The sequence below is a fragment of the Gadus macrocephalus genome, chromosome 21, assembly GCF_031168955.1.
Source record: "Gadus macrocephalus chromosome 21, ASM3116895v1".
NCBI lineage: Eukaryota > Metazoa > Chordata > Actinopteri > Gadiformes > Gadidae > Gadus > Gadus macrocephalus.
In genome coordinates, this window is record NC_082402.1 from 9,046,985 (window position 1) to 9,073,657 (window position 26,673).

At 41.0% G+C, this 26,673-nt stretch overlaps 2 protein-coding genes across 7 annotated transcripts in view; both read right to left on the reverse strand.

Moving 5' to 3' along the window:
* Positions 1–15,907, reverse strand: part of LOC132449501 (paired immunoglobulin-like type 2 receptor alpha) — a 32,964-nt gene extending 17,057 nt beyond the window's left edge. The window contains exons 1-9 of one of the 2 annotated variants that reach the window (XM_060041175.1): positions 15,764–15,907; positions 15,269–15,562; positions 14,714–14,749; positions 14,254–14,304; positions 12,385–12,477; positions 12,252–12,283; positions 11,308–11,361; positions 11,042–11,131; positions 9,764–10,706 (exon numbers count right to left, since the gene is read on the reverse strand). In XM_060041175.1, coding sequence (XP_059897158.1) covers positions 10,587–10,706; positions 11,042–11,131; positions 11,308–11,361; positions 12,252–12,283; positions 12,385–12,477; positions 14,254–14,304; positions 14,714–14,749; positions 15,269–15,562; positions 15,764–15,788 — 795 coding nt within the window. In that variant the 5' untranslated portion in view covers positions 15,789–15,907 and the 3' untranslated portion in view covers positions 9,764–10,586. Of the gene's footprint in view, positions 1–7,003; positions 7,040–9,763; positions 10,707–11,041; positions 11,132–11,307; positions 11,362–12,251; positions 12,284–12,384; positions 12,478–14,253; positions 14,305–14,713; positions 14,750–15,268; positions 15,563–15,763 lie in introns of those variants that run through there. The other variant, XM_060041171.1, reaches the window with a different exon arrangement.
* The window catches only part of LOC132449502 (uncharacterized), a 58,183-nt gene continuing 32,623 nt past the window's right edge, over positions 1,114–26,673 (reverse strand). For 3 of the 5 annotated variants that reach the window (XM_060041180.1, XM_060041176.1, XM_060041179.1), the window contains one exon: positions 25,627–26,335. In XM_060041180.1, the coding sequence (XP_059897163.1) occupies positions 26,207–26,335 (129 nt within the window). In that variant the 3' untranslated portion in view covers positions 25,627–26,206. Of the gene's footprint in view, positions 2,322–25,626; positions 26,336–26,673 lie in introns of those variants that run through there. The other 2 variants (XM_060041177.1, XM_060041178.1) reach the window with 2 other exon arrangements.

Here is a 26,673-nt window from a genome sequence, read left to right on the forward strand (position 1 = left end):
GAGATGCGTGAGGCTCGAACTAACCACCGCCTTAACACTATGCTTTTTCCCCCCACAACGAATTTCGATAGGGACCAAAGAATACTCGTGTATACACATCCCTGTGTATACACCTCACCAAAACGCTCGACGCCTCCACCAATGCCTCGGATCGCACCAGACACTGGTGGATCATGGTCTGCATGCAGCCTGAGTCCAACAGCGCCTGGTGCGTACCCCGCTGTATCCTCACCGGGATACGGTACGCCTCGCCGGGACCGTGGGGAGGAGACGGGCACCGGTGACGCGGACGACCTGGCCCACCTCCATTAGAGGGCCAATCTCCCCAGCCGATCCAGTGTTTTCCCAACCGTCCTCTACCTCCCCCTGCAGGCCAGATGTTGCACGTCCCCCCCCCAGACCCACATTTCTACATGACCCAGTGAGTTTGAGATTAAATGTATTTGTTTAACCAAATTGCTCACAATTATTTCAAAAAAATAGATAATATAAAACTTATTAGCCCCTTTTTAATTACTGTACATTCAGACAGTCTAATAAGTTGTAAAATCATTTAATGAAAATTAAAAGTTTTAGGATAGGAGACAGATACCAATTGGTAATTGAGCACATGTACAGTAACAGGCACATGTAAAACTCCTTCCCCTGGTCAACCCTCACTTGATCCCATATGCCATGGGTGAGGACTGCCTGTCTGAAATAGAATTAGTTTGACATTTGAAAACAGTTCAAAGGCCGAACGAACGTTTTTAAATGAGACGGTCTGGCCTACGGAGCATTTCAAGTTTGCATAACAAGCCATTAACAACACCCTTTACCTTGCGTTACGACGCACCGCACCTATCAACCAAGCTGCGGTTCAAACCGGACGGAGGAGGAGAAATATGGAGCCGTTATATAATAATTATATAAAATATAACGTTAATTAGTTTAAAGGGACTCTCACCTTTGTTGCATTTGAGAATTACAGCACATTCAAATCATCCCACCTTCCTCCAATGCCCCACCCCCTAAGCGTTATTTTTTAGAGTACAAAACTAAGCGTTATTTTTTAGAGTACTGTAACGACCTCGCCGGTGACATGATGTCGAGTCATTAGTAGTTGAAGGTAGTTTTAATGAACCAAAACCAGGTCACTGAAACCCGTAACATTATAACCAACGGCAGAAAACCTACACAAAACAAACCCCGGTTACCCCGGCAACCCCCAACACGGTCTCACTCGCGTGCAGGCCCCCACCCTCCTGTTCTTCCAAGGCCCTCCCCCAGCTGACCTAATGATTCGCCCCCACGCTGATTGACAAGAAGAAAATTACAATACATGCACACAGAACAACTGGCATAACGGACAACGAAATATAATGTAACACATAACACACAAAGTATTCAACTGTCCCAGGGTCGCTACAGTACAAAAGTTCTAGACTCCCATGGGTTATGTTTAGACTCCCATGGGTTATGTTTAGACTCCCAGGGGTCATAATATCTACCATCCTGGAGCTCCAGATTAGCGGGACAACGTCGCGTCTGAGCCCGAAATGGGTCCCGTAATCGGACTGAGTGTGGCGGTTGGTTGCCAACGGTCTGGAGGTCTTCCTGGAGCTCCAGAGTAGCGGGACAACGTCGCGTCTGAGTCCGAAATGGGTCCCGTAATCGGACTGAGTGTGGCGGTTGGTTGCCAACGGTCTGGAGGTCTTCCTGGAGCTCCAGAGTAGCGGGACAACTTCGCGTCTGAGTCCGAAACGGGTCCCCTAATCGGACTGAATGGTGCAGTTTCAGTACGCCGTGGACCACTTTGGTCTGCCATCGTCAGTCGCTACGGTCGCTACTTGCTACTGTCTGCCGTGGAATCAAAACAAACCCTCTAGTTGAGGACGCGCCTTGATGACGCGGGCCCGAATGCGCCACAAGAAGCAGACGGAAAACCTTATATATCCATGCAGCAAACAGACAGGTCTGTCGGCCAATAAGGTCATTCGGTCCGAAGAATTTTATTGGTTGAAGTTTTCACTAAATATTATAAGAGTAAAATAATTGTTTGTTTTTACTCCTGGTGGGTCTGTCTTGCATATTAGAGTGTTATTACCTTATTAATACCAATTTAACCTTATCCAAAAAAAGTGTAAAAATGCAACAAAGGTAAGAGTCCCTTTAACGTTATATGGCTCATGGTAATGTCATTGAACTTTGATAATAAAGTTACAAATTTATAATAGTCTCAACTTTATTTTAAAAGAAAAAAATATTTTTACATGGCCTAGTATTGTCATTAAATATGTAATTTGCTGCAACTGCCGCTTCCGCTCTCACCGACGCCATTTCTGAAAAAATCCAACTCGCAATAAATTTTGGGATACGTTGGGCCATGAAGGAACCAGGGAACCAGGGAAAACGGGGAAAAGAAGGCTGCATTTGTCGGCCGCATTTGAGGAGCCTTCGAAATGGGACAGACTTGACCAGTACCGCGGGAAGTAGGGGTGCTGGGGGTGCTTATCACAGAAAACGATCATTTCTAAAAACTCCGGCCAAAGTGGAGATTTCTGAAAACGCCGGTTATGTGTTGTCGTATCAACGGGGAGAAACGGGATTTTAGGTTCTGAAGCGTCACATTATGCACCAGGAAATGCATACAGGGTCTGAACTCTGCCAGCGACGCCCCGCCAGCCAGAGAACGCCTCGGCCCAGGGGCCAGTGACCAGGTGAGACTCCTTCACCCATTCAACACACACACACACACACACACACACACACACACACACACACACACACACACACACACACACACACACATACAACGTATTTCCAGAGTTCAGACCCTGCACCAACACAGTCATCAGTTACTGCTGCTCACATCCCTCTAGCAGCCACCGCCCTCCAAAGGGACCGACCCTCTACAACTATCACTGCAATGCATCCAACATTAGAGCTGCTACAGGAAACTGTGCTACGGCACCTACAGCTTAAAAATAGACTAGACAGAGTTCAGAGTAGCCAATCAGATGGAGATCATTCTTAAGTGGTAGTTTAAAGAGTAATGTATCACATTTCAAAGGGTTTTCTAAATCCCTAAACAACAACTCAACAAAGTGCATTGTAGACTGCTAGAGCTGCTCGATAATCACAAATCAGCAGTAGTCTCTTCCTTTTATATTGCTAAGCCTCATTAAACACCCCACCCTCCTTTACTGCAACATTTTAAATGTTATTATTACTAATATGTTGTTAAAATGGAAGTAGCCTCTGCTAACATTGACCTGCTTAGCAACACAGTAAATAGAGAACAAGTCAAACTGGCCACGAACACAACCTGTTACTGTAATTCATCCTCTTTGGTCTTTAACTCACAATGCACTCTTCTGTTGCCGCCCTGTTACCTGGTGGAGAGAAAGCCACAGTCAGTTTCTCCATGGCGATAAAAACAGGTGTGTAGATGGAGACGTGACCACAAGTCAAGTTAATTAAAGACTATTAGTAAAGGCCTTAACTCAGTTACAGTCCCAAAGGCCTTCAGAGACCCACACTATATAAGACACCCCCTCACCCCAAGGACTAGACTGCCTTCTGGAGGACAAGGAAAACGGCACAACACAGAAATAGGTGCTGCTGTTTTGTTTAATGTTGTTCACTAAATAAAAACTCTTTGTGGCAACCCCTCTCTGGCACAGCGCCCCTGGAGGCCAAGGGGGCAGGTTGTGGAGGTGGTGTACCACCGATTCTCAACAGATGGCGCCAGTAAGAACATTGGTGCCAATCATTGAAATGCGGAGCACCTGAGGAGCGTGTGGTGGAAGCATGCTTTAAAAAGCATGCTTCCACACTCATTCAGGACTCTCCTGGTTCGCGTGTGCGGTGAGACCAGTCTCGTGGGTGACGTGATTCCACCCGGAGGAAGAAGACTGTGAATTCCTCCAAAGCTGAGTTTTGTTTGCTTTGATAGATAAATAATTTATGTTTGAATAAAAGTGCCATTTTGGCTTTAAGTAAGCTCCAGGTCGCGTGCTGATTGGAAGGAGGCGGCTCACTCACCAAGCCGGGTTGCCACATCTTCAAGACAAATTTAGCTCTCACTCACTCACTCACTCACTCACCTCTGGTTCTCCACCAGCCAATGAGGCGGAGCAGAACCACCAGGGTCAGGACGGAGAAGCCCAGCAGCACCAGGACCCGCAGCAGGACCCCCGCTGTAGGAGCTGCAAGAGATCACACCGACCTCCATGAGCTGATGGTACAACGCCTTGAGTGGTTACAGAGGGTGATGGAGGCCATTTACCATTATAACAACCAACATGGGGTTATGTCTGGAACCACAGAACATTAAACAGACTTTATACATAAATATTAGGATGAAAGAGGGTAGGATGGTCTACCTGAGGTGTACATATCTGGCCATGGTCTGCTATTCAAAATGACTAAATGTTAAAACCGACACACTATAGAAACGATTTGATGAAAGAACACAGAATATGATCCTAGTTTTAGAGGTTGACTCCTAGCCAAAAGGTTCTGGGTTTGAACCCCAGTTTGTCGAGCACATTTTCAGTTCGGAACACATTTTAACTTTTGTGAAAATGTGTTCAGAACTGAAAATGTGTATGTTCATGTCCTTTAGAAAAGATGCAGATGCGATATCTCACAGCCATTTCATTTGCAGACGTGTTGCTGTGCCATCGGTTCACATGCGGCAAGACATTCATCTGTCACAGCGTACGGGGAAGCATTTTGTGTGCTGATGAAGTTGTGAAAACGTTGTTAGAGTATCAGATCATTAACACGCATCCTATGGCCACTATGAGTCAATAGATGTAAATATATACAGCTCACTTTGGTTTCTAATTGAACTATAGCCTAATAACTAAAAACCTCCTTACTATAGGAAAATATTTCATAACCATTGAAACAATAATCATGTATTTTAATTCAGATTCAGCCTCACTTATTTTTAACAGCAAAATAATAGCCTACCTTAAGACAAATAGCAGCACTAACTGGCAGTGACCCAATTGACTGACCTCCACTACCAAGTCCTCAGAGTTACATGATGGATAAAGAAACCATTTTGATACATGGCTCCTCAAGATAGAGATGAAACACCTTTCACTGTAGGTGAGGTTGGTTGGGATGTGCTTGTGATTTTCGCTAATGCAAATTGTGCATATGTGAATAGCAAATAAAACATGAGCTCAGACTCGTCTTGTTCCCAGGCTACATCCCACCCAAACTAGTTTGCAGACATGCTGCAATGGTAGAGGTTAATGAAGCAGGCCTACGTCACTGGCCAGGTCTGTGTTCCTGTGAACTTGAAGTAGGAAGTGTGATGGCTAAATCCACAGATTAAGAAAGAACGTCATTTTGAAACACAACGCAAGATAGAGCTGAAACACCGTTGGGTGTACGTGGTGTTGGTGTTGTTGGGGGCCTTGATGTTGGGCTGCTGCTGGCGGCTCCTTGTGGATTAAACATCAACGACAGAACAAAGAGAAACATGGAACAAGTCGTCAGCTACTTGTTGAGGTGTTTGACTCCCAGATAGATTGGTTGTGGGTTATTGAGGAAAACCTATTTAGATCCTTAGTGGTATGGTCGTCTCGTGCTAGGTATGACTAGGAGAGTGGTAAATGTTCAACACGTGGTTTATTCTAACAGAGGCACAAGGTAAACAGGCTTGTGTTCTGGAGGTGGTTCATGAAGCATCTCACGAACACAGGTAAATAAACAGTTATATTGGGAGTGGGCGGAGCGGTAAATAAGCCACGCCTACATGTTCTAACTGACCCAGGTAAACCTTTGGTCTGTCTGGGCTTAAACGGAAAAGTGGCCATGTTTGTAGTCTTTAACTTATCTATAAAATCATTAAAACCTTATATGGTGTTGTCCATTATGTGGTGAAGAAACCATAACTGTTGTTAGCTTGACATATGTCATCAGAAATAACATAGACTAAAATAATTTACATCAGGGTTCCAACCCCAATGTCCACACTACACAGCCTGACTGTCATGGAGTCCTTGAGCGAGCTGCCCCTAACCCCTACCTGCTCCTTAGTGACATGTGACTGAACTCACTGTTTATACACCGTGACTAAAGCATCTGCTAAAGTGACTCAATAGAGATTTAGTTAACTCTCATTTAGAAATTATCCAGATTCTGTTGCAACACTTGCTCATATGCTTTGCTGTTGTTAGTGGCTCTAAGTCAGGTCACACAGACAGAATTGCAATTTGGTTTTGTGCAAGGGAAAGTATTTTTGCATGAAGAAGAACGTGGGAAAACTTTTGTTGGTGATGCAGTGAGAGATTGTTAGAACACATACCCAGGTCCGTAGTGTCACATGTTAATGAATTTGGTTTTGTCTCTGGCTTAAGTATGATAACTCAAAACCTCTTAACTATATCAAAACACTTATCAACTCTGCCATCACTTGATGCAGAGTGTGTACCCAGCCTGACTCATGCCCCTGCAGACATGTTGTTGTGGTTAATAAAGTACATCTCTGACCAGCTCTGTGTTTCTGTGAAACAGAAGTAGGAAGTGTGATGGGTTGCTAGTGTTGGTTGTGGTGAAGTTAGATAGTTAGAAGACATAACTTGATGCTACAAGTCCACAGAGTAACAGGGATAGATAGAAACACACCATTTTAAACCATGACAGTGATAGAATACCGTTCAGTGTGTGTGTGGTTGGTGTTGATGTTGAGGGCCTTGCTGCTGGGCTGCTGCTGGCTGCTCCTTGTGGATTAAAATCAATGGAAAACAGGAACATTACTCACACCTTATAACAAATATGCTTTAAAATATCATTTTAGACAAGCGTTGAGTTTTATCAAGGTTTACAGTTATAACGGAAGAATGTGCGATTGTTTCATCATACTTTAGTGGAGATGTCAGAGATGTTACAGGTTCCTCGTGGTAGGCCACTCGTACCTCCACTACCAAGTCCTCAGAGTTACATGATGGATAAAGACACCGTTTAGAAACATGGCTCCACAAGATAAGAGATAAAATACCTTTCACTTTGGTTGTGGTTGGTCTGTTTGTGCTTGCTGCTCCATGTGGATTAAAAGCAAAGACAGAACAAAGACCAACATGAAATTACTAAACATTCATACATGAGATTTTTAGGAATAAAATAATGTAATAAATTGTCTACAGTCATATCTGATATATTCAATGGAAAAGAAAAGAGATATACGGTATTAGAAACTATCTCAATCAATCTTTACAACTACACACAACTGGTGTGTCTGTAGGCCAAATATTTTACTGATGAATAACTGAAGACTAGTCTTGAAGACTATAAAAATGAAACGAATAAAATGTCTACAGTAATAAAGACATCTATTTAAACTGTTAAGTTAATCTCGTTGTCTCACAGGATTTTCAAATCTCAATAAGAGGATCCATGAAACTATATTCAAATATGAAATATTGAAACACTACACACGTCATATTTTTCCCAAAGTGTTTTAACCCAAAAGGGTTAATTTAGGAGAGTACATAAAACTATAAATACTCACTTATTAGTTTTACTTCATGCTGTGTATGATCTACGGCTCCTCCTGATGATGGGTACTCTCTGCAGACGTAAACACCTTCATCTTCCTTACTAAACTTCTTTACCTCCAGAGAACACTCCTTTGTAACATGTAGGGCCCTATCTTGCATCCGGCGCAAGTGACTTAGTCACTGGCGCATGTGTCGTTGCTAGTTTACAACTGGCGCAGAGCGTTCTTTTCCCACCAGCGCCACTCGCCGGTAAATTAGGGATTGATCATGCGCCCCAAGGGGCGGTTCGGCGGAAGGAGGAGGCGTGTTCTGGCGCAAACGCTATTTTGCCGTTGCTGAATACCATTGCGCTACTGACCAGGAAATACCTGGTTTAAAGTCAGTGGCGCGTTGTTCAGATGCTATTTTAAGGGCGGATGCATAGCCTACATGCGCATGCGATGCATACGGATTGCTTGTGCACCTCGCGCATACACTTTGCTTCTCTCATCTACCTAGCCGCACATTCTTGGTAAATTATTTGGGAAAGAACAGCTGATGCAGCGGTAATAAGTTGTACTTTTAAATCAATGCATCTGCAAACACCGTACAGCAAACACATATTTTCTTGACACAGACATCGTATAGGCCTACATGCCCATAACTTTTAGGATTGATGAGTATTTGATCGTGAAAAACATTGTTTTACCGCGAGTGAGTGTTAAAAAGAATGAATGAATGCGGGCGCGCGTGTGTGCTCTGTTTAAACACACGCAAACTAAACACGTAACGCATAATACAATCAATGGCAATGTCTATTACCGCGGAGACACATGCATATTAGGATAGCATACAATACTGATAAGAAACAACGTTTATAATGTATTGCGTATTTCATTAAATAGATCAGTTACCGCATATCATATGTTATATTATTTACGTTTTCTTTGGCGAAATTTATTTGAGGACTCAGTATTTCTGAAGTTGTGGAAGAAAACCCCTTATTCCATGTGTGAATTAGGCCATATTATTTGGCAATAAACTGAGCCATTTGCAGTTTGAAATTCATGTGCATCTGTCTCATCGGAGACTGCAGACGCGCTGTCAAAATATCAACTCGTCCGATTCAAATGCGGTCATGGCTCTTAAAGGGGATGGGAGCTGGCACTCTCATTGGTTTGTTGGACGTTACGCCCAAACCACACCTCCGGGTAATTAGGCTGCTTCAGACCAACCCTTTTGACACGCTTTGCGCTTTCCACTTGCGTTTCAGACCGTTAAAATAGGGCCCGTAGTCTTTCTTTGTTGTCTTCAGACTTAACCTTCCCTCCTACAACCAATTCTACAGACGCTCCATTGTTGTACATGAACAGCCAGGTAATACTGGAACAGTCACTCTGAGCCCCGCATGATAGAGAGACACTACCTCCAGCTCTGAACTCTGTTCTTCCATGATCTGAGGAGAAAGTTACTTTGTTACATTTGTCATTGATTGGAAAGATATCTGTGAGAGAGAACATTCAGTTATGTAATGTTTAGCAAACTATACACCTTTTGATTTGAATAAATAACTTTAAGGCCATCCAACACAAACACCCACTGATTACTTTGCTGGTTTTTATTATCTTGTTTATTTAAAGTCCTTACCTTTGTATGACGGAGAAGCAACCATATCTGTCTATCTGCATGTATGTCTGTCTATCTGCCTGTCTGATAGCTCAAACTACTGCTCACTGTGGAGAGCAAGGCTTCTTATAGCGAGTGTTCTCTCCACCCCACCCCCCACCCCCCTTCATCTCCCCCCGCCCCGGCCCAGCCCTCCCTGCCCCCCATGGACTGCACTCTAAGACTTGATGCACCTTAATATGGAGATATGGAGATATATTGCTTTTATTATTATTTTATGTATGATATTTATGAATCTATTTATTAATTGTTATTTATTATTATTTAGCTGTGTAAGTCTGGTTGCCTCTACTGTCTCGTTGTCTTTATGGCAATGACAAATAAAGTACTTTGAACTTTGAACTCTCACTTCCTCAAACCTCAACACTTTACTCTCCTCTTTTTTCACATGAGAGATTACCTGGTACAGACATGGACTGTAAAAACATATCAGTAAATTGTGAAGATGGACTTATTTGGCTATATAATAACTTTTCCTATTTGTTTGTAATAACGTGTAATCAGTGATAGAAAAATACGATGGTTTACCTTTGCTAGCGCTTAATGGCATAAGAAGTAGCCTACATGTGAAACGCTTTTCCTCTGATCTCAAACTATTGGGTGGTAATTATCGTCTATTTTTATTGAATGAACAGTTCAATATCATCACCAAATGATTGTACAACATGAACATTATGCAAAATGGTGAGGAGCAGGCCTATTATATTATTTTCATTGTGTTAAAATGTGGAAGTGGTAAACAGGTAAACAACAGGAAATTATGTATTTTTAATCGCTCATCTCAAACCTAAGAAGAAATCAGGTTTCTCAAGTCAACGTTAACACGGGCGTTACCTTACAGAGATATTTAATATAAAGCTCACCAAATACACTCATATATACTCACTCGACATAATGCCAAAACAGAAAAAGGTGTCAAGCAACTTAAATATAAAAAAGCATGAGCTAAAACATCAGATTCGCACCCCTCACTTTAAACACATTTACACATAAACTTAACATTCCTTTTAATACGGTCTCACTGTAGCCAGGGATGTTTAAGAACAGTTCTAGGCCGACTTTTTTACATTCCCATCATCAGTTTAGTTTATGGCGCCCTCTAAAGGCTGTCTAAATACTAGCAATTTCATAAGATATGAGCTAGTAGCCTCCTTCATGGAAACCAGACGGGAAATATTTGCAATTTATGAATAACTTTAATAAACTTTGGTAATTTGTAGTTACCGGTAATTAATTGTGAATCACTGTTTCCTCTGATTACCCTCCTGTGAAAGAGCATTCAGCAATTATTGATCAAAAAATGTGTTTACACCTGAAGGTAAATATGGATTATTGACAATAACAGTTTTTTATCTTTTTATATATTCATAATTTCTACTGCTGGCTGCTGCTGCTGGCTTTGTTTCATCCCGTACTCATCTAAAGACGTTTTGTTATTATGCCCGTTTGTTGTACGTCCACATCACCAGCCTTCTCTCCACATCTGGGAGAGGCCCTCACTGAGGCGTAGGTTACTGCATCGCTGGAATCGTCCTCAACCTATAGCGTGACGGACGTGAAACAGAATGTCGTGACACAGTATACCTCATCCTCATCATCGTCATCCGCTTATCCGGGGTCGGGTCGCGGGGGGAGCAGCTCAAGCAGGGGATATACCATGACATGGAATAACTGTGATATGGATTGTTGTGATATGATGCATTCCATGGTGTGGACATGATGCTCTGTGCTTTGATGCTGCTGTGACGAGGTACGAGAGCCAGGTGGTGCAAGAGCCTTGACATGATATATCACGACAACATGTACGCTGCGACATTCAATACTGTTATTATTATTGACTTCTTGTGGTATTCTTCCACCAGGAGACAGTCTACCTGTGCTGTAGCCACGCTCCTCTGTCCCTCAGGCAGGACAATAGAGGCGTATGTTGGACCTCCGCCCTGATCTCCGTCCACGCTGAGATGCTGTGACACGGTCAGGAGTTGTGGAGTTAGACGCATTAGAATCATGTTCCATCGATTTTGTCAGTAATTGAATGCTCAATTCAATTACTGGAAATGGATCAATTGAGGCAGGACGTGTGCGTGCGTGCGTGCGTGTGTGTGTGTGTGTATGTGATGAAAGGATGAATAAGTCTCACCTCGTCATGAAGGCCTCCTATGACTGGTGGGGTGTCCCTGATAGAGTTCAGACCCTGCACCCAGTACAGGAACCCAGTTACTCATCAGCTGGAGTCACCAGTGGTGGGGTCCATTTTGTGACCCCAACATATTTTGTGCATCTGCTAATTGTTTATCCCAATCAACATCTGTTCATGATATTGAAGACCCAGGGAACTTTCCCAAGTTCAACCTTGTAGTAGTTGGATCATGGTTAGGTATGGTGTGTACTTTTAAGATTTTATTCAAAGAAATGTATTAACAATAAGTCATCTCCCACAAACCTAAGTGGGGACCCAGAGGCTGAAAACCCTGGTTTACACAACCTACTGGTTATAACTGACGCTATAATGCAGTAATGATGCTGTTGTAAACTGTATTGTTGTAATAATGCTACTTGTTAGAATTATTATTTTGTTATAACAGACTTAACTTTGTATATAAATAGGATGATAGAGTAGGCCTGCAAGATAGTCTATTGATTATAGTGACTCAAGCCAAAAGCTTCTGGATTTTAACCCCAATGTCTAACTACAAGATGCCAATATCCCTGCCTACCCCTTCATTATATTAGTCGATTTGGATTGAAACAGCTGTTTAAATTACTGAAAAGTATTTCATGTCCATTATTCAGATTCTTCATCTCAACATAGCTGTTGCATCTGCAGATATGTTGTTTGGTCAGCGTTTCCTACGCTGCAGACCTTCATATGTCAAAGAGTTAGGGGAAGTCATTTTTATTTTTGTATCTCGCTGTCAGCGATAGTCAGAATATTAACACTCATGCCTGTGGCCACCTTGAGTTATAATGCTACGTTGTGTAGCATTATAACCACGGAACGTCCACCTACAAACATTGAGCTAGATGGCTTTAATGCTATTTCTTATTCAACCAAATAGTTTAAGTTTTGTCTTTTAAACTCACAATGGTTGTGGGGTCCTTTGGCCTCTTGTTTCCTGTGAAGAGAAAGCCACAGTGAACATTTCCATGGTGATATAAACGGTGTGTAGACAGATGTAAACGTGACAACACGATGGTGTCAATGGTCTCCTCTCACCTCTCCTTCTGTGCCAGCGAATGAGGAGAACCAGGCCCACGATCAACAGGACCGCTGTACCCAGCGCTACCCCTGCTATTAACCCAGGTCCACCTGCAACCCAGATCCAAAGAGTTTACGTTCCTCTCGTTCGTAGTCGGCAGGATCTCAGATGAATTAAGGACCTGCAAGGGTGGATATGGACTTATGTTGGAAACCATAGAAAATGACAAAAGGTTAAACGGACATACTATGCACAATATTTGATGATAGAATACAGAATATTATCCTACTTTTTATAGAGGTTGACTCCAAGGCAAAAAGTTCTGGGTTTGAACCCAAATTTGAACCCCACATTTTCACTTTTGTGAAAACATGTCCTTTAGAAAAGATACAGATTCGATATCTCACAGCCGTTGCATTTGCAGATGTGTTGCTGTGGCAAACGGTTCACATGCTGCTAGACATTTACCTCTGTCACTGCGTATTGGGGAAGCATTTTGTGTGCTGATGAAGTTGTGAAAACGTTGTGATAGATTATCAGATCATTAACACACATCCTATGGCCACTATGAGTCAATAGATTGAAATATATACAGCTCACTTTTGCCTCTAATTTAAATATAACGTTATAACTAAAAACCTCGCGACAATAGAAAAATCTTTCAGAACCATTCAAACAATAATCATGTATTTTAATGCAGTCTCTGCTTCACTTATTTACAGCAAAATAACAGCCTACCACAAGACAAAAAGCACCAACTGTAAGTAAATATAGTTATAGACACCATTTTGAGTTCCTCAAGATAGAGATGAAATACCTTTCGCTGTAGGTGAGGTTGGTGGGGATGTGCTTGTGGTTTTCGTAATGCAAATTGTGCATAGGTAAATAGCAGATAAAACATGAGCTCAGATCCGTCTTGTTCCCAGGCTACATCCCACCCAAACTAGTTTGCAGACATGCTGCAATGGTTGTGGTTAATGAAGCAGGCCTACGTCATTGGCCAGCTCTGTGTTCCTGTGAACATGAAGTAGGAAGTGTGATAGTTTCAGAGGGTTGGCTTTGGTGATGGTCGGACCGTTACAACACATATGTTGATGATTCACATGACCTAAACCACAGTTTAAGAATGAACACCATATTGAAATGTTGTTCTTCTCACCATTGGTAGGTGTTGGTGTTGAGGGCCTTGCTGCTGGCCTGGTGCTGGCTGACTCCACAGCCTGCCTCTAACCCCTACCTGCTCCTTAATGTCATGTGACTGAACTCACTGTTTGTACACCTTGACTAAAGCATCTGCTAAAGTGACTCAATAGAGATTTATATAGTTATCTCTCATTTAGAATTTACGCAGATTCTGTTGCAACACTTGCTCATATGCTTTGCTGTGGTGAGTGGCTCTAAGTTGGGTCACACACACTGAATTGACTGAATTTCAATTTGGTTTTGTGCAAGGGCAAGTATTTTTGCATGTGGAAGAATGTGGGAAAACTTTGTTGTTGATGCAGTGAGAGATTGTCAGATTGTGAGAACACATACCTGGGTCAGTAGTGTCACATGTTAATCATAATGGCCTTGGTTTTGTCTCTAGCTTCACTATGATAAAACAAAACCTCTTGACTATATCAAAACTTATCAACTCAGCCATCGCTTGATGCAGAGTGTGTACCCAGCCTGACTCATGCCCCTGCAGACATGTTGTTGTGGTTAATAAAGTACATCTCTGGCCAGCTCTGTGTTTCTGTGAAACAGAGGCAGTGTGATGGTTTCCTAGTGTTGGTTGTGCTGATTGTTAGATAGACATTACTTGATGCTCCAAGTCCTCAGAGTTACGTGATAGATTTAGACACCATTTTGAAACATGGCTCCTCAAGATAGAGTTGAAATACCTTTCACTGCTGGAGTGGTTGGTTCTGATGTGCTTGTGCAAGTTGTGTTTGCTACTCCATGTGCCAAAAGCAATGACAAAACAAAGAGAAACATAGAATTAGTAAACCATCACAATAACTCTTTCCAACGAATATGCTTAAAAAAACCATCTTGGACAAGGGATGAGTTTTGTCCTGCTGATTTAACTAGACACAAAACAAAACAACAAAAAATAAGATGTGTTTATAGTTATAAGTGCAGATTTTGGGATGTTCTCATCATACTTTGGTGGTGATAATGTCAGAGATGATCATGTTCCTAATGCTGTCATGCATTCATTGATTCAGCCACCAAGTTCTGAGAGTTACATGGTAGATAAAGACACCATTTTGAAACACGGCTCCTCATGATAGAGATAGAATACCGTTCAGCGTGTGTGTGGTTGGTGTTGATGGCTCCACAAGATAAGAGGTAAAATACCTTTCACTTTGGTTGTGGTTGGTCTGCTTGTGCTTGCTGCTCCATGTGGATTAAAAGCAAAGACAGATCAAAGACCAACATGGAATTACTAAACATACATATATTACAATTTAAGGAATAAAATAATGCAAGAAAATGTCCACAGTAATATATCTGATATATCCAATGCGAACGAAAAGAGAAATATGGTTTTAGAAACTATCCTAATCACTCTTTTTCAACAACTAAACCCGCCCTTTTATAACAGGGTGAAAGGTTTTGTCCTGGTGGTGTGTCTGTGGGCCAGATATGTGACTGATGAATAACTGAGGACCATGAGACTTGAAGACTATAACAACTTTTGAAATAAAATAATGTAAGAAAATGTTGAAAGTAAAAACGACATCTATTTAAACTGATAAAAGTTAATCTCATAGTCACACAAGATTCTCAAAACTCAATCAGAGGACCCTATATTCAAACATTAATAATTGAAACACCACACAGGTCATATCGTTCGCATGGAAGAGTTTTAACCCCAAATCAAGGTTAGTACATAAGAATATAAATACTCACTCATTAGCTCTAGTTGATGCGTTGCATGATCAAACTCTTCTCGTGCTGATGGAAAGGATCTGCAGGTGTAGCGACCTTCATCTTCCTCTCTCAGAGTCTTCACCTCCAGAGAACACTCCTTTGTAACATGTAGTCTTTCTTTGTTGCCTTCAGACAACTTCGCTTTTTCAAATAATGCCTCAGCCCGACCATTCTTGTAACTGAACAGCCAGATAATACTGGAACAGTTACTCGGAGCCCCATCACATGATAGAGAGATACTATCTCCAGCTCTGAACTCTGTTCTTCCATGATCTGAGGAGAAAGTTGATAACACTTAATCACATGTCATTGATTGGAAGGATATCTGTGAGAGAGAACAATCAGTTATGTAATGATAAGCGGACTATGCGCCTTTTCATTTGAATAAATATCTTCAAGACCATCAAACACAAACACCCACTTATTACTTCACTCGTTTTTACTATCTTGTATTTTCAATATTTTTGTCCTTACCTTTGTGTGACTGATGAGTGACCATATCTGTCCTCCTTTCTGTCCGTCTATCTCTCTGTATTTTTGTCTGTCTGATAACTCAAGCTACTGCTCATTGTGGAGAGCAAGGCTTCTTATAGCGAGTGGCCTCTCACTTCCTCAAACCTCAAACCTCATTACTCTTCTCTTTTTTCACACAAGAGATTATTTGGTACAATCATGGAGTGTCAAAACATATTGTAAAGTAAATTGTGTAGATGGCAAATAATAGTATTTCCTATTTGTTTGCAATGGCATCTCATCAGTGATACAAAAATACGATGGTTTACCTTTGCTAGCGCTTAATAGCATAGGAAGTAGCCCACATGTGAAATGCTTTGCCTCTGATCTCAAACCATTAAGTTGTATTGTCTATTTCTGTTGAATATATTTATTGAATATCAGTTCAATGTCATTACCCAATGATAACATAATGAACAATGGTGATGAGCAGGCCTGTTGTATTATTTTCACTGTGTTTAAAATGTGGAAGTGGTTAAAAGGTTAACAACAGGAAATTATACATTTTTAATTGCTAATCTCAAACCTAAGTAGAAAGCAGGTTTCTCAAGTCAACGTTAACACAGGCATTTCCTTACAGAGATCTTTGATATAAAGCCACCACACACACTTGACATAATGCCAAAACAGAAGAAGGGGTCATGTAGAACATAGCAACAAAAAAAAAAAAAACATGAGCTAAAACCTCAGATTCGTACCCCTCACTTTAAACACATTTACACACTGTAAACTTAACATTCATTTTTTAAGGTGTAGCTGAATGTAGCCATGGATGTTTAATAAGAACAGTTCTAGGCCTACCTTTTCACATTCCCCATCAGTTTAGTCTATGGCGCCCTCTAAAGGCTGTCTAAATAATAGCATTTTCATAAATTATGCTAGCCTGGCTATTGCCAGACCAAGCTCAATCGTAGATTGCACATTGTTCTGGGTCTTAATTGTAATCTACTTGATGAAAAAGCATTCATCAATTATTGCTAAAAAATAAAGTGTTTAGACCTGAAGGTAAATATTGATAAATGACAGTTTTCTATATTTTTATAGATTCATAATTTCTACTGCTGTTTGCTGCTGCTGGCTTTGCTTCATCACATCCTAATCTGAAGACCTTTGGTCATTTTTCCCATCAGGGGTAACACTGTACCTAGCCCCGCCCCGACTCCTAACTCTAACCCCTGGGACGGTGGTGCTGTAGGCAGCAGCCCAGCTGCAGCACAGGAAGAGTTCAGGTTAAGAGTTTCATTCAAGGGCGCCAGCAGCTCAGGATGTAGAGCAGGTCCTATGGAGACTGGAAGGTTGCTGGTTCAAGCCCCTGCTCCTCCAGGCTCAGTGATGAGGTCTCCCTGAGCAAGACCCCTGACCCAACCCTGACTGCTCCACCACAAGCTGGCTGTTCCCTTGATGGTTGACATGAATGTATTAAGGAGCAGGTAGTGTATGTAGTAGTGTATTGTATGAATGGCTGAATGGGGTCCACAAATTGTTAAGCACCTTGAGCAGCTGTAGGCTAGGAAAGCATAATAAAAAAAAATCCATTTTCAGATTCATTAAAAACCTACATGGCTATGTCTGAAATTATAGAGAAAAAAATGAAAACAACAATTTCTGTAGACAAATAATAGGACGCTAGAATACAAGATAGTCTGTGATTATGGAGTCCTAATCACTAGACTAGGTTCTGGGCAAAAGGGTCTGGGTTTGACCTCCAATGTCAAACTGCACGAAGCGTATATCCCTACCTGCTCCTTAATAATGTATCTGAATTCACTCTTCCTCACTTTGGATAAAGGCAGCTGCTAGAATGACCAAAGAGTAATATGGTTGAAGCTATGTGGTGTTTAGTAATGATGCAGCAGATCCGGCCTCTCAACCAAACCGTTTGTAGAGGTGCTGCTGTGGTCCGTGGTTCCCAGGCTGCACCATGGAACCAATCCTCACGGCGTTAGTGGAAGTATATCTATGCATATAAATATATATATTTGTGTGCTGAAAGCTCTCTTGCAAGTACTTTGGTGTTAAACATTGTCAGATTATGAACACACATTCATGTGGCCACTATGAACAGAGTAACACAAATATAAATATTAAATATAGCATTTTGTATGAGGATGAAATGAACACCCAGGCTCACGTTCCAACATTGTTACACTTTACTCAGTCATTATTTATTCACTTTTGAACTATTATAACCCAAAACCTCTTCACGCTGAGGTAATATTACCGTTAAAAATATAACAATTAAAACGACATTCCTACTTAGACGTACAAGTCTTGTGGTTAATAAAGTACGCCAGTACGAACCAAACGATTGTTAAAAACCGTAACATTTCCCCATCCGTTTAGTCTTTGGCGCCCTCTAAAGGCCATCTAAACACAAGCGGTTTCATAAGGCATGCGATACTAGACGACTGTTATGATCCCAATCGGGAAATTCAAGTAAAATTATAATTCACCTTAACTAACTTGATGATTGGTAAATACAGGTAGGCCTACTTCATGTTAATTGCTTGCATTGCTGCGAGTAGGGCGGCATTAATGTTCTCTTGCATACTTCGTATTACTTGCAAACCTGCAAGGAAGGCTAGTAGCATACTTCTTCCTCGTACCTTTCCTTTTTTTTTTTTTTTTTTTTTTTTTTTAACATGAAATACACATATTATACATCAAAATGATAAACATGATGAGTTATGCAATACTTGTAATACTTAAGATATACAACTTCAGAATTGTCCAATGAACACACATCGCACACAACCTAAATAGGGACATCTGTGTAAACAACAGACTAGAAAAACTGAGCTCACAAAGTGGTCAAAAATAAACTGCTGTATCATATAACTAGTTCAAACATTCACAATCATACATGGATATACCTACACATAAGTATACATATGTACACATAAGGGAACATAATGTACACATGGATAAACACACAAATATACACACTGTGGCAACCCGGCACAGTGAGCGAACCACCTCCTCCCAAACAGAACACAACTTTGAGGGGAAAAGACAAAAAAGGCATGTTTAATCCAGAACATAACAAAGTCTCTCAAAACACAAATAACGTAAAACCTGGGAGGAATCAACGGTCCCCTCCTTCGTGCAGGAGCTCCAGGGCTGGGAGAGCCCAGAATGAGTGGAGAAGCGGGCTATTTAAAGTGTAATTCCGGCGCAAATTGAACCCAGGATCTTTGTTTTGGCATTAAAACCCATCAAATAAGCCTCCCAGATACCTTTTTCATTGAAAATCGAGTATTATAGTTTGCCGGGCGCAATGTTTGGCGTCCATGTTGTTGACTTGGGGCATAGTGTTTCGCTTCTAAATCCGCATTTTTGAACCACTAAATAGCACCAAACCTCTGCAGTAGCATGACTAGGGTCCCTACACATACAACGAAGCACAAACAACTTAGTTTGCAAACCCGGAGTTTATTTAAAAAGACAGTTTAACAAGCATTAACGGGAGGTCCGTGTTTACAGGAAGTCCACACAAGTCGATTGCCGAATGCGCCGGAGTTCAGTTCAAGGAGGAAAGTTTTGGAATTTATAATTTATAATTTATATAATATATATTTATAAATAATATATAGCAATTGTTGACACGTAAATTAAAGGAATTGCATATGTAAATTACAGTTACAAAAAAATTGTTCGCTACAATCAAGCATGGCACGTTGTTGACGGAAGACGCACTGCACACGTGATTGACGCATAGAGTGAAGGACAGCTCAAGCACCGGAGAAGACGACCCATCCACAGCTTGAAGTCAAGAGAGAGATGGTTCGTGTTTGCGTCAAGAAACTAATTTATAAGCCCTAACTTCATTCGAGGAAGTGAAAGATGATCTTGTGAGTTGTCCAGGTAGGTTAACCTCGATTTATTGTGGATAAGGATTTGTGGTGGGAATTTACGGACCACGTCAATCGTTTTCTGCGTCAACCGGGTAGAATAAAGTCATCAGAACGTTTAACAATTGCGGTCATATTTGTGTAAAAAAGGTACAAGACCATACAACAAACAATAAAACAAACGTTGCAAGGAGAACTCCATTGCATTGGCTAAAGCCAGGAATTCACATTGCCAAGACAGCATTGCCCCCCAATACTACCTTACCATTTGGTTAATAAAATGGTAATCTATCAGTGGAAGCTGATAATGGACTTCTCCTTGCAACGTTTGTTTTATTGTTTGTTGTATGGTCTTGTACCGTTTTTACACAAATATGACCGCAATTGTTAAACGTTCTGATGACTTTATTCTACCCGGTTGACGCAGAAAACGATTGACGTGGTCCGTAAATTCCCACCACAAATCCTTATCCACAATAAATCGAGGTTAACCTACCTGGACAACTCACAAGATCATCTTTCACTTCCTCGAATGAAGTTAGGGCTTATAACTTTGTTTCTTGACGCAAACACGAACCATCTCTCTCTTGACTTCAAGCTGTGGATGGGTCGTCTTCTCCGGTGCTTGAGCTGTCCTTCACTCTATGCATCAATCACGTGTGCAGTGCGTCTTCCGTCAATAACGTGCCATGCTTGATTGTAGCGAACAATTATTTTGTAACTGTAACTTACATATGCAATTCCTTTAATTTACGTGTCAACAATTGCTATATATTATTTATAAATATATATTATATAAATTATAAATTCCAAAACTTTCCTCCTTGAACTGAACTCCGGCGCATTCGGCAATCGACTTGTGTGGACTTCCTGTAAACACGGACCTCCCGGTAAAGCTTGTTAAACTGTCTTTTTAAATAAACTCCGGGTTTGCAAACTAAGTTGTTTGTGCTTCGTTTTATGTGTAGGGACCCTAGTCCTGCTACTGCAGAGGTTTGGTGCTATTTAGGTTTGGCCGATTGGCTGCCGTGCATCACCCAAGTGGGTGCTACATATTGGTGGTGGTTAGTGAGGTCCCCACTTCACTTTAGGCGTTTTTGAGTGTTATTAATTATTATTATTCTTCATGTTTAACCTCTGTTTTCCTTTTATTCCTAGTCTGTTTTACATAGTTTTGAATGATGACTATATGCTCTGTAAGGTGACCTTGGCTGTCTTGAAAGGCGCCTCTAAATTAAATGTATTATTATTATTATTATTATTATTATTATTATTATTTAGTGGTTCAAAAATGCGGATTTAGAAGCGAAACACTATGCCCCAAGTCAACAACATGGACGCCAAACATTGCGCCCGGCAAACTATAATACTCGATTTTCAATGAAAAAGGTATCTGGGAGGCTTATTTGATGGGTTTTAATGCCAAAACAAAGATCCTGGGTTCAATTTGCGCCGGAATTACACTTTAAGCCCTGCTTCTCCACCTGTTCCTCAGGTGCTCTGCATGTCCTTAATTGGCCCGGCCGGGTTGCCACAACACGCATAAGCATGTTATGGCAGTGCAAGTACAATTTCTTCAGGAATTGTAGTTTTTCCAGTTTACATTTCCCTCCTATCTTCCCTCATATGAAAAATTCACCAATTCATTCAGAAGATTATTGATCCAATTTATTTTATTTTTTCTATTAATATACTAAACTTGAATACAACCTTAATTGCTACTGCCGGTTGCTGCAAGATGTTTTGTCATTTTCCCCGTTTGTTGACGGTGGCGTAGTGTACGTCCACATCACCAGCCTTCTCTCCACTTCTGGGAGAGGCCCTCACTGAGGCGTAGGTCACTGCATCGCTGGAATCGTTCTCAACCTATAGCGTGAGAGGGAATGTTGTTGCATGGAATGTTGTGGCGTGGAATAACTCTGATATGGCATGTTGCAATGATGTCACGGTATTCTGTGACAGGCGGAGTGGCCGTCGGGACGATCGGGAGATTTCCCGGTCGGCCGGCCGGCCAGCGAGTTCAGGTGGACCGGCCCACAATTGTGTAGCGGCCTGCGAAGTCAGTTGGACCGGCCCACAGTTGTGAGCGGCCGCGTGGCGTCTGCAAGCCGGCCCTGAGCATAATTTATTCCCCGCCAAGACGCCGTGAAAATCCCCGAAATAAGCAATATATGTCTCAAGAACATCCAACCAATACTCTCATTCATGTTTTTTTTTTATATTATTTTTTTTTACTTCATTTAATTCTTCATTATTCAAGCGTTACAGAACTTTCATGGCCATGAATAAATAATACGAACTACAGTTTACTTTAATATGTTTGTTCTTGAATTGACGTAATGGAGCAAAGACTCCTGGGATTGGGAAATGCGTTTATCCAATAAACAGCTTGCAGGTCAAGTCCATTTTCGGAAATGTAGGGGGATAGCCCTAAAGACGCGTCAGACAGAGAAGGCGAGCAAGTTCGTGGTTGCTTGCTTTTGCTTGTTGTGGCACTCATGGAAGGCAAGAAGAGAAAGGAGGGGCTGAAAAGGCCAGAATAAAGAAGAAGCGGATGCTGGAGGGGGATGCATCTAAGTGCTGAAATCAGGCATTAAAGAGTTGTGCAGGTGAATTAGCCAGAGCTCCACCATTGACGTTATTGCTAGGCGGGAGCTAGCACAAGCTGCTAGTCAAATGTGTATGTGCTGGCTGGTATATTTCAGACGAATTAATGACTTAACTAATCTTTCTCTTTTAATGGATGGAGAATACGTTAACAGATTTGGAACATGTAGCAGTAGTCGTCTAGTCGTGTCAACACGTTACACCGGTATTACCGAGCATAAATGGTATAAACTTTGAAACTAGGTCACTCCGTCAACTCTCCTCTCACACTAGGTGACAGCGTCTTATAACGTTCTATATTATATAATAGTATAATATAATTTTATAGATAATATCACGGCCAAAAGCCCTGCGTCTCCGGATGTCTGTAGTGCGGGGAGCACTACGGCCATCCGGAGTGCTTTTGTTTACCGGCGTTGCTATGGTTACTGGGAAGTGCGCCAATTCTCGGAGCGCCAATTCTCTTCCGCACAGAGCAGAACTGTGACCTATTTTACCCATTTTTAATTTCTTAATTATAATTATATCATTCATTTTTACCAAAAAAAAAATTCATTACTGAAAAAAGATATAAATAAACGGTGTTGCAGGGGGGTGGGGCCGGACCGGGGAGGATTCTCCCGGTGGCTATTAGTGCCCCACTCCGCCCCGGACTCACATGTCTCGCTGTGCTGTGCTGTGACATCATGGTACTACCTGGTGACCTGTCACCACATAGTACCATGCCACATGTCGTGAGAGTAGTGATACAATGACGCATGCACTGTGATATGTGGTGACGTTATGCGATGTGCGGACCCATCACACAGTTATGCACAACATGATATGCTCCAACATACATGTGAGTAGTGAGTTGATGTGGCAAAGAAGATAATGCATACTTTAAACTAATGACATTATTTCAGCTGCTAATATTATTGACTTCTTGTGGTATGCTTCAACTACAGGAGTTAGACGCATTAGATCCATGTTCCATTGATTTTGTATTATGCTCGATTCGATTACTTTCACCTGATTCTTATTAATATATGCCACATCTTTATGTCATTTTATAATTACATGGATAAATTGAGGCAGGACGTGTGTGTGTGTGTGTGTGTGTGTGTGTGTGTGTTCTCAAGTCAACGTTAACACAGGCATTTCCTTACAGAGATCTTTGATATAAAGCCACCACACATACTTTACTCACTCTACGTAATGCCAAAACAGAGGAAGGTGTCATGCAGAACAAAGAAACTCAAATATAAAAAGAGCATCACCTAAAACCTCAGATTCGCACCCTTCACTTTAAACACATTTACAATCTCTAAACTTAACATTCCTTTTAATACGGTTTCACTGTAGCCGGGATGTTTAATAAAAACAGTTCTAGGTCTACTTTTTCACATTCCCCATCAATATAGTCTATGGCACCCTCTAAAGGCTGTCTAAATATTAGCCTTTTCATAAGAAATGCTTTGGTAGACTACTCTATCGATACCAGACGTGGAATTTGTTTAATTTATGATTAACTTTGAAATTTTTTAATTACCAGTAAATGATGCTGATTCCCTTTCCCTCATGTGAGCAAGCATTCATCAATTATTGACCAAAAAAGTCGGTTTACACCTGAAGGTAAATATTGATAATTGACTATTATCAATATTATTATATTTATTTCTATATATTCTAAATTCTGCTGCTGGCTGCTGCTGCTGGCTTTGTTTCATCACATACTCATCTGAGACTCCCAACTCTAACCCCTGGGACGGTGGTTCTGTAGCAGCCCAGCACAGGAAGAGTTTAGGTTAAGACTTTCATTCGTGGGCGGCAGCAGCTCAGGAGGTAGAGCAGGTCCTATGGAGACTGGAAGGTTGCTGGTCCGAGCCCCTGCTCCTCCAGGCTCAGTGATGAGGTCTCCCTGAGCAAGACCCCTGACCCAACCCTAACTGCTCCACCACAAGCTGGCTGTTCCCTTGATGGTTGAGATGAATGTATTAAGGAGCAGGTAGTATATGTTGTAATGTATTGTATGAATGTATGAATGGCTGAATGTGGTCCACTATTGTGGAGCAGCTGTAGGTTAGGAAAGCATCATAAAAATGTGCCCATTTTCAGATTCATTAAAAACCTACAAGGCTTTATGTAACTTATGGAATTACATAAAGCCTTAATTATATTCCTATTGATAAATTATAGGAAGCTAGAATACAAGCTATTCTGTGATTATTGTGTCCTAACCACTATAGGTTCTGGGCAAAAGGGTCTGGGTTTGACCCCCAATGTCAAACTGCACGAAGCGTATATCCCTACCTGCTCCTTAATAATGTATCTGAATTCACTCTTCCTTACTTTGGATAAAGGCAGCTGCTAGAATGACTAAAGAGTAATATGGTTGAAGCTATGTGGTGTTTAGAAATGATGCATTAGATCCGGCCTCTCAACACAGCCGTCTGTAGAGGCACTGCTGTGGTCCGTGGTTCCAGGCTGCACCGTGTAACCAACCCTCTCTGTCTCAGCATTAGAGGAAGCATATATTTGTGTGCTGAAAAGGCTCTTGCAAATACTTTGGTAATTGCAAGACATTGTCCGATTATGAACACACATTCAAGTGACCACTATGAACACTACAAAAGTTCACAGAGTAACACAAATATAAATAAATATAAAATATTACATTTTGTGTCATGAGGATTAAATGAACACCCAGGCTCACGTTCCTACAGTGTCACACTTCACTCGGAGTCACTATTTACTCACTTTTGATTCTAATTGAACTATAGTAACTACAAACTCCTAACCTCTTGAAAAATGCTGCAAAAACTAATTGCAGCACTAAATGCAGGTTTCACGATTTACAATTTATTTTTTATTTTTTTCTAGGCCCTGGCACGTATTAAAGGGGAGTAGTCTTTCTTCACACGAGTTACAGACAGATAATAGAGCACTTTGAGAATTCATACACTCCACTGATTGTCCACTGTGCAGATGGACTTATTTGGTTACATAATAACATTTCTGAGTAGTTTTTAGTGACATGTGATCAATGAAATGATGATGCATAATGTTGTCAATGCTTTGTTTGTTGGGTGCATAATTGACAACGTTTTAAAAGTCTAATTTTATTGAACTGAAGAGGAAACATCAGTTGGCCTATACTCTGTTAGCACTTTATCTTAGATTATAACAATCCAAGAGTTATGGTTCGCCTATGCTAGTGCTTAATAGCATAAGAAATAGCTTACATGTGAGACACTTTATCTTTGATCTGAAAGCAATGGTTTGCCTCTTTTTGTCAATTATATTTGGCTATCCTCATCAATGTGTAGATCACAAGCCTTTATATTTCTGTTAAATCTCATTATTAATTTATGACGTAATGCAAAATGGAGAAATCAGAATATTTTTATTGCACAGTTGAAAGTACATCTCAGTTACATTTGTAGCCTACATATCTAAAGTGTAACAGAATAAGGTGTTTGGTAGAACAAGAAAAAAATGTAACGCAAGAGCTTTAAAATAGTCGTATTATTATATAATTAACCTCACCAATAAGGTTGGCTACAAACTTTTGTGTTCATTGGTCCGTTGATTATTTTTATGTTATTTTATGTTCTGTTTAATCTCTGACGTCCTGTCAAGGACAACATATCAACTCATTTAAAAAAACATGTTCCCATCATTTACATTTATGAGAAGACACATTCAGCAATTATTGCTTCATGGATTTTGTATTAATTTCATTATTTTCGTTGAGTATAAATGTCATGTCATATATGTACAGCCCAACAGGTGTTAAGGACTACCGAGTGTAGACCTACTGCTTGTTGTGTAGGCCTAAATGATTGTTTAAGGACCAAGGGAAACAAAGTTTGTTCAGTCGGTTATAATGTATCTGAATACAACAACAACCAGCTATAGCTCCGACCGCTTCCACCTGCTTCATAACATGTTGTCCAGACGTTTGTCATTTTGACAGTTGGTGGACGGTGACAAAATGGACGCCCGTGTCTGCAGTGTCCCCAACACATCTGGGAGGGGCCCTCATGTTTTCATAGGTAGCCGCATCGCTAAGTTCACCAGGATCCACTTGGTCCTGTAAGAACCAAAATACATGTTTTTAATTAAATCTGAATCTCCATGAAATGTCCGTTAAAGGGTTTGTACTTTTTACAACGGATTTCCTAATTTGTTTAATAAATGTTGGTAAAACTGTGTACCAACAGAGAATTAAACAGACATAAACAGGCTATAGTAGGCTATTACCCACACAAGAAAACAGTCGCTCAAACACTGTCCTCAAAGCTACTCCTGCTGCTTTCTGCTCCCTCTTTGAGCCTTACTTTACGAAAGTTAACTGGTGTTGCCTTGCGTGACAGTGTCTTGTGCTCATAAAATGTATTCATCAATTTACACATTTCATGATATGAAAAT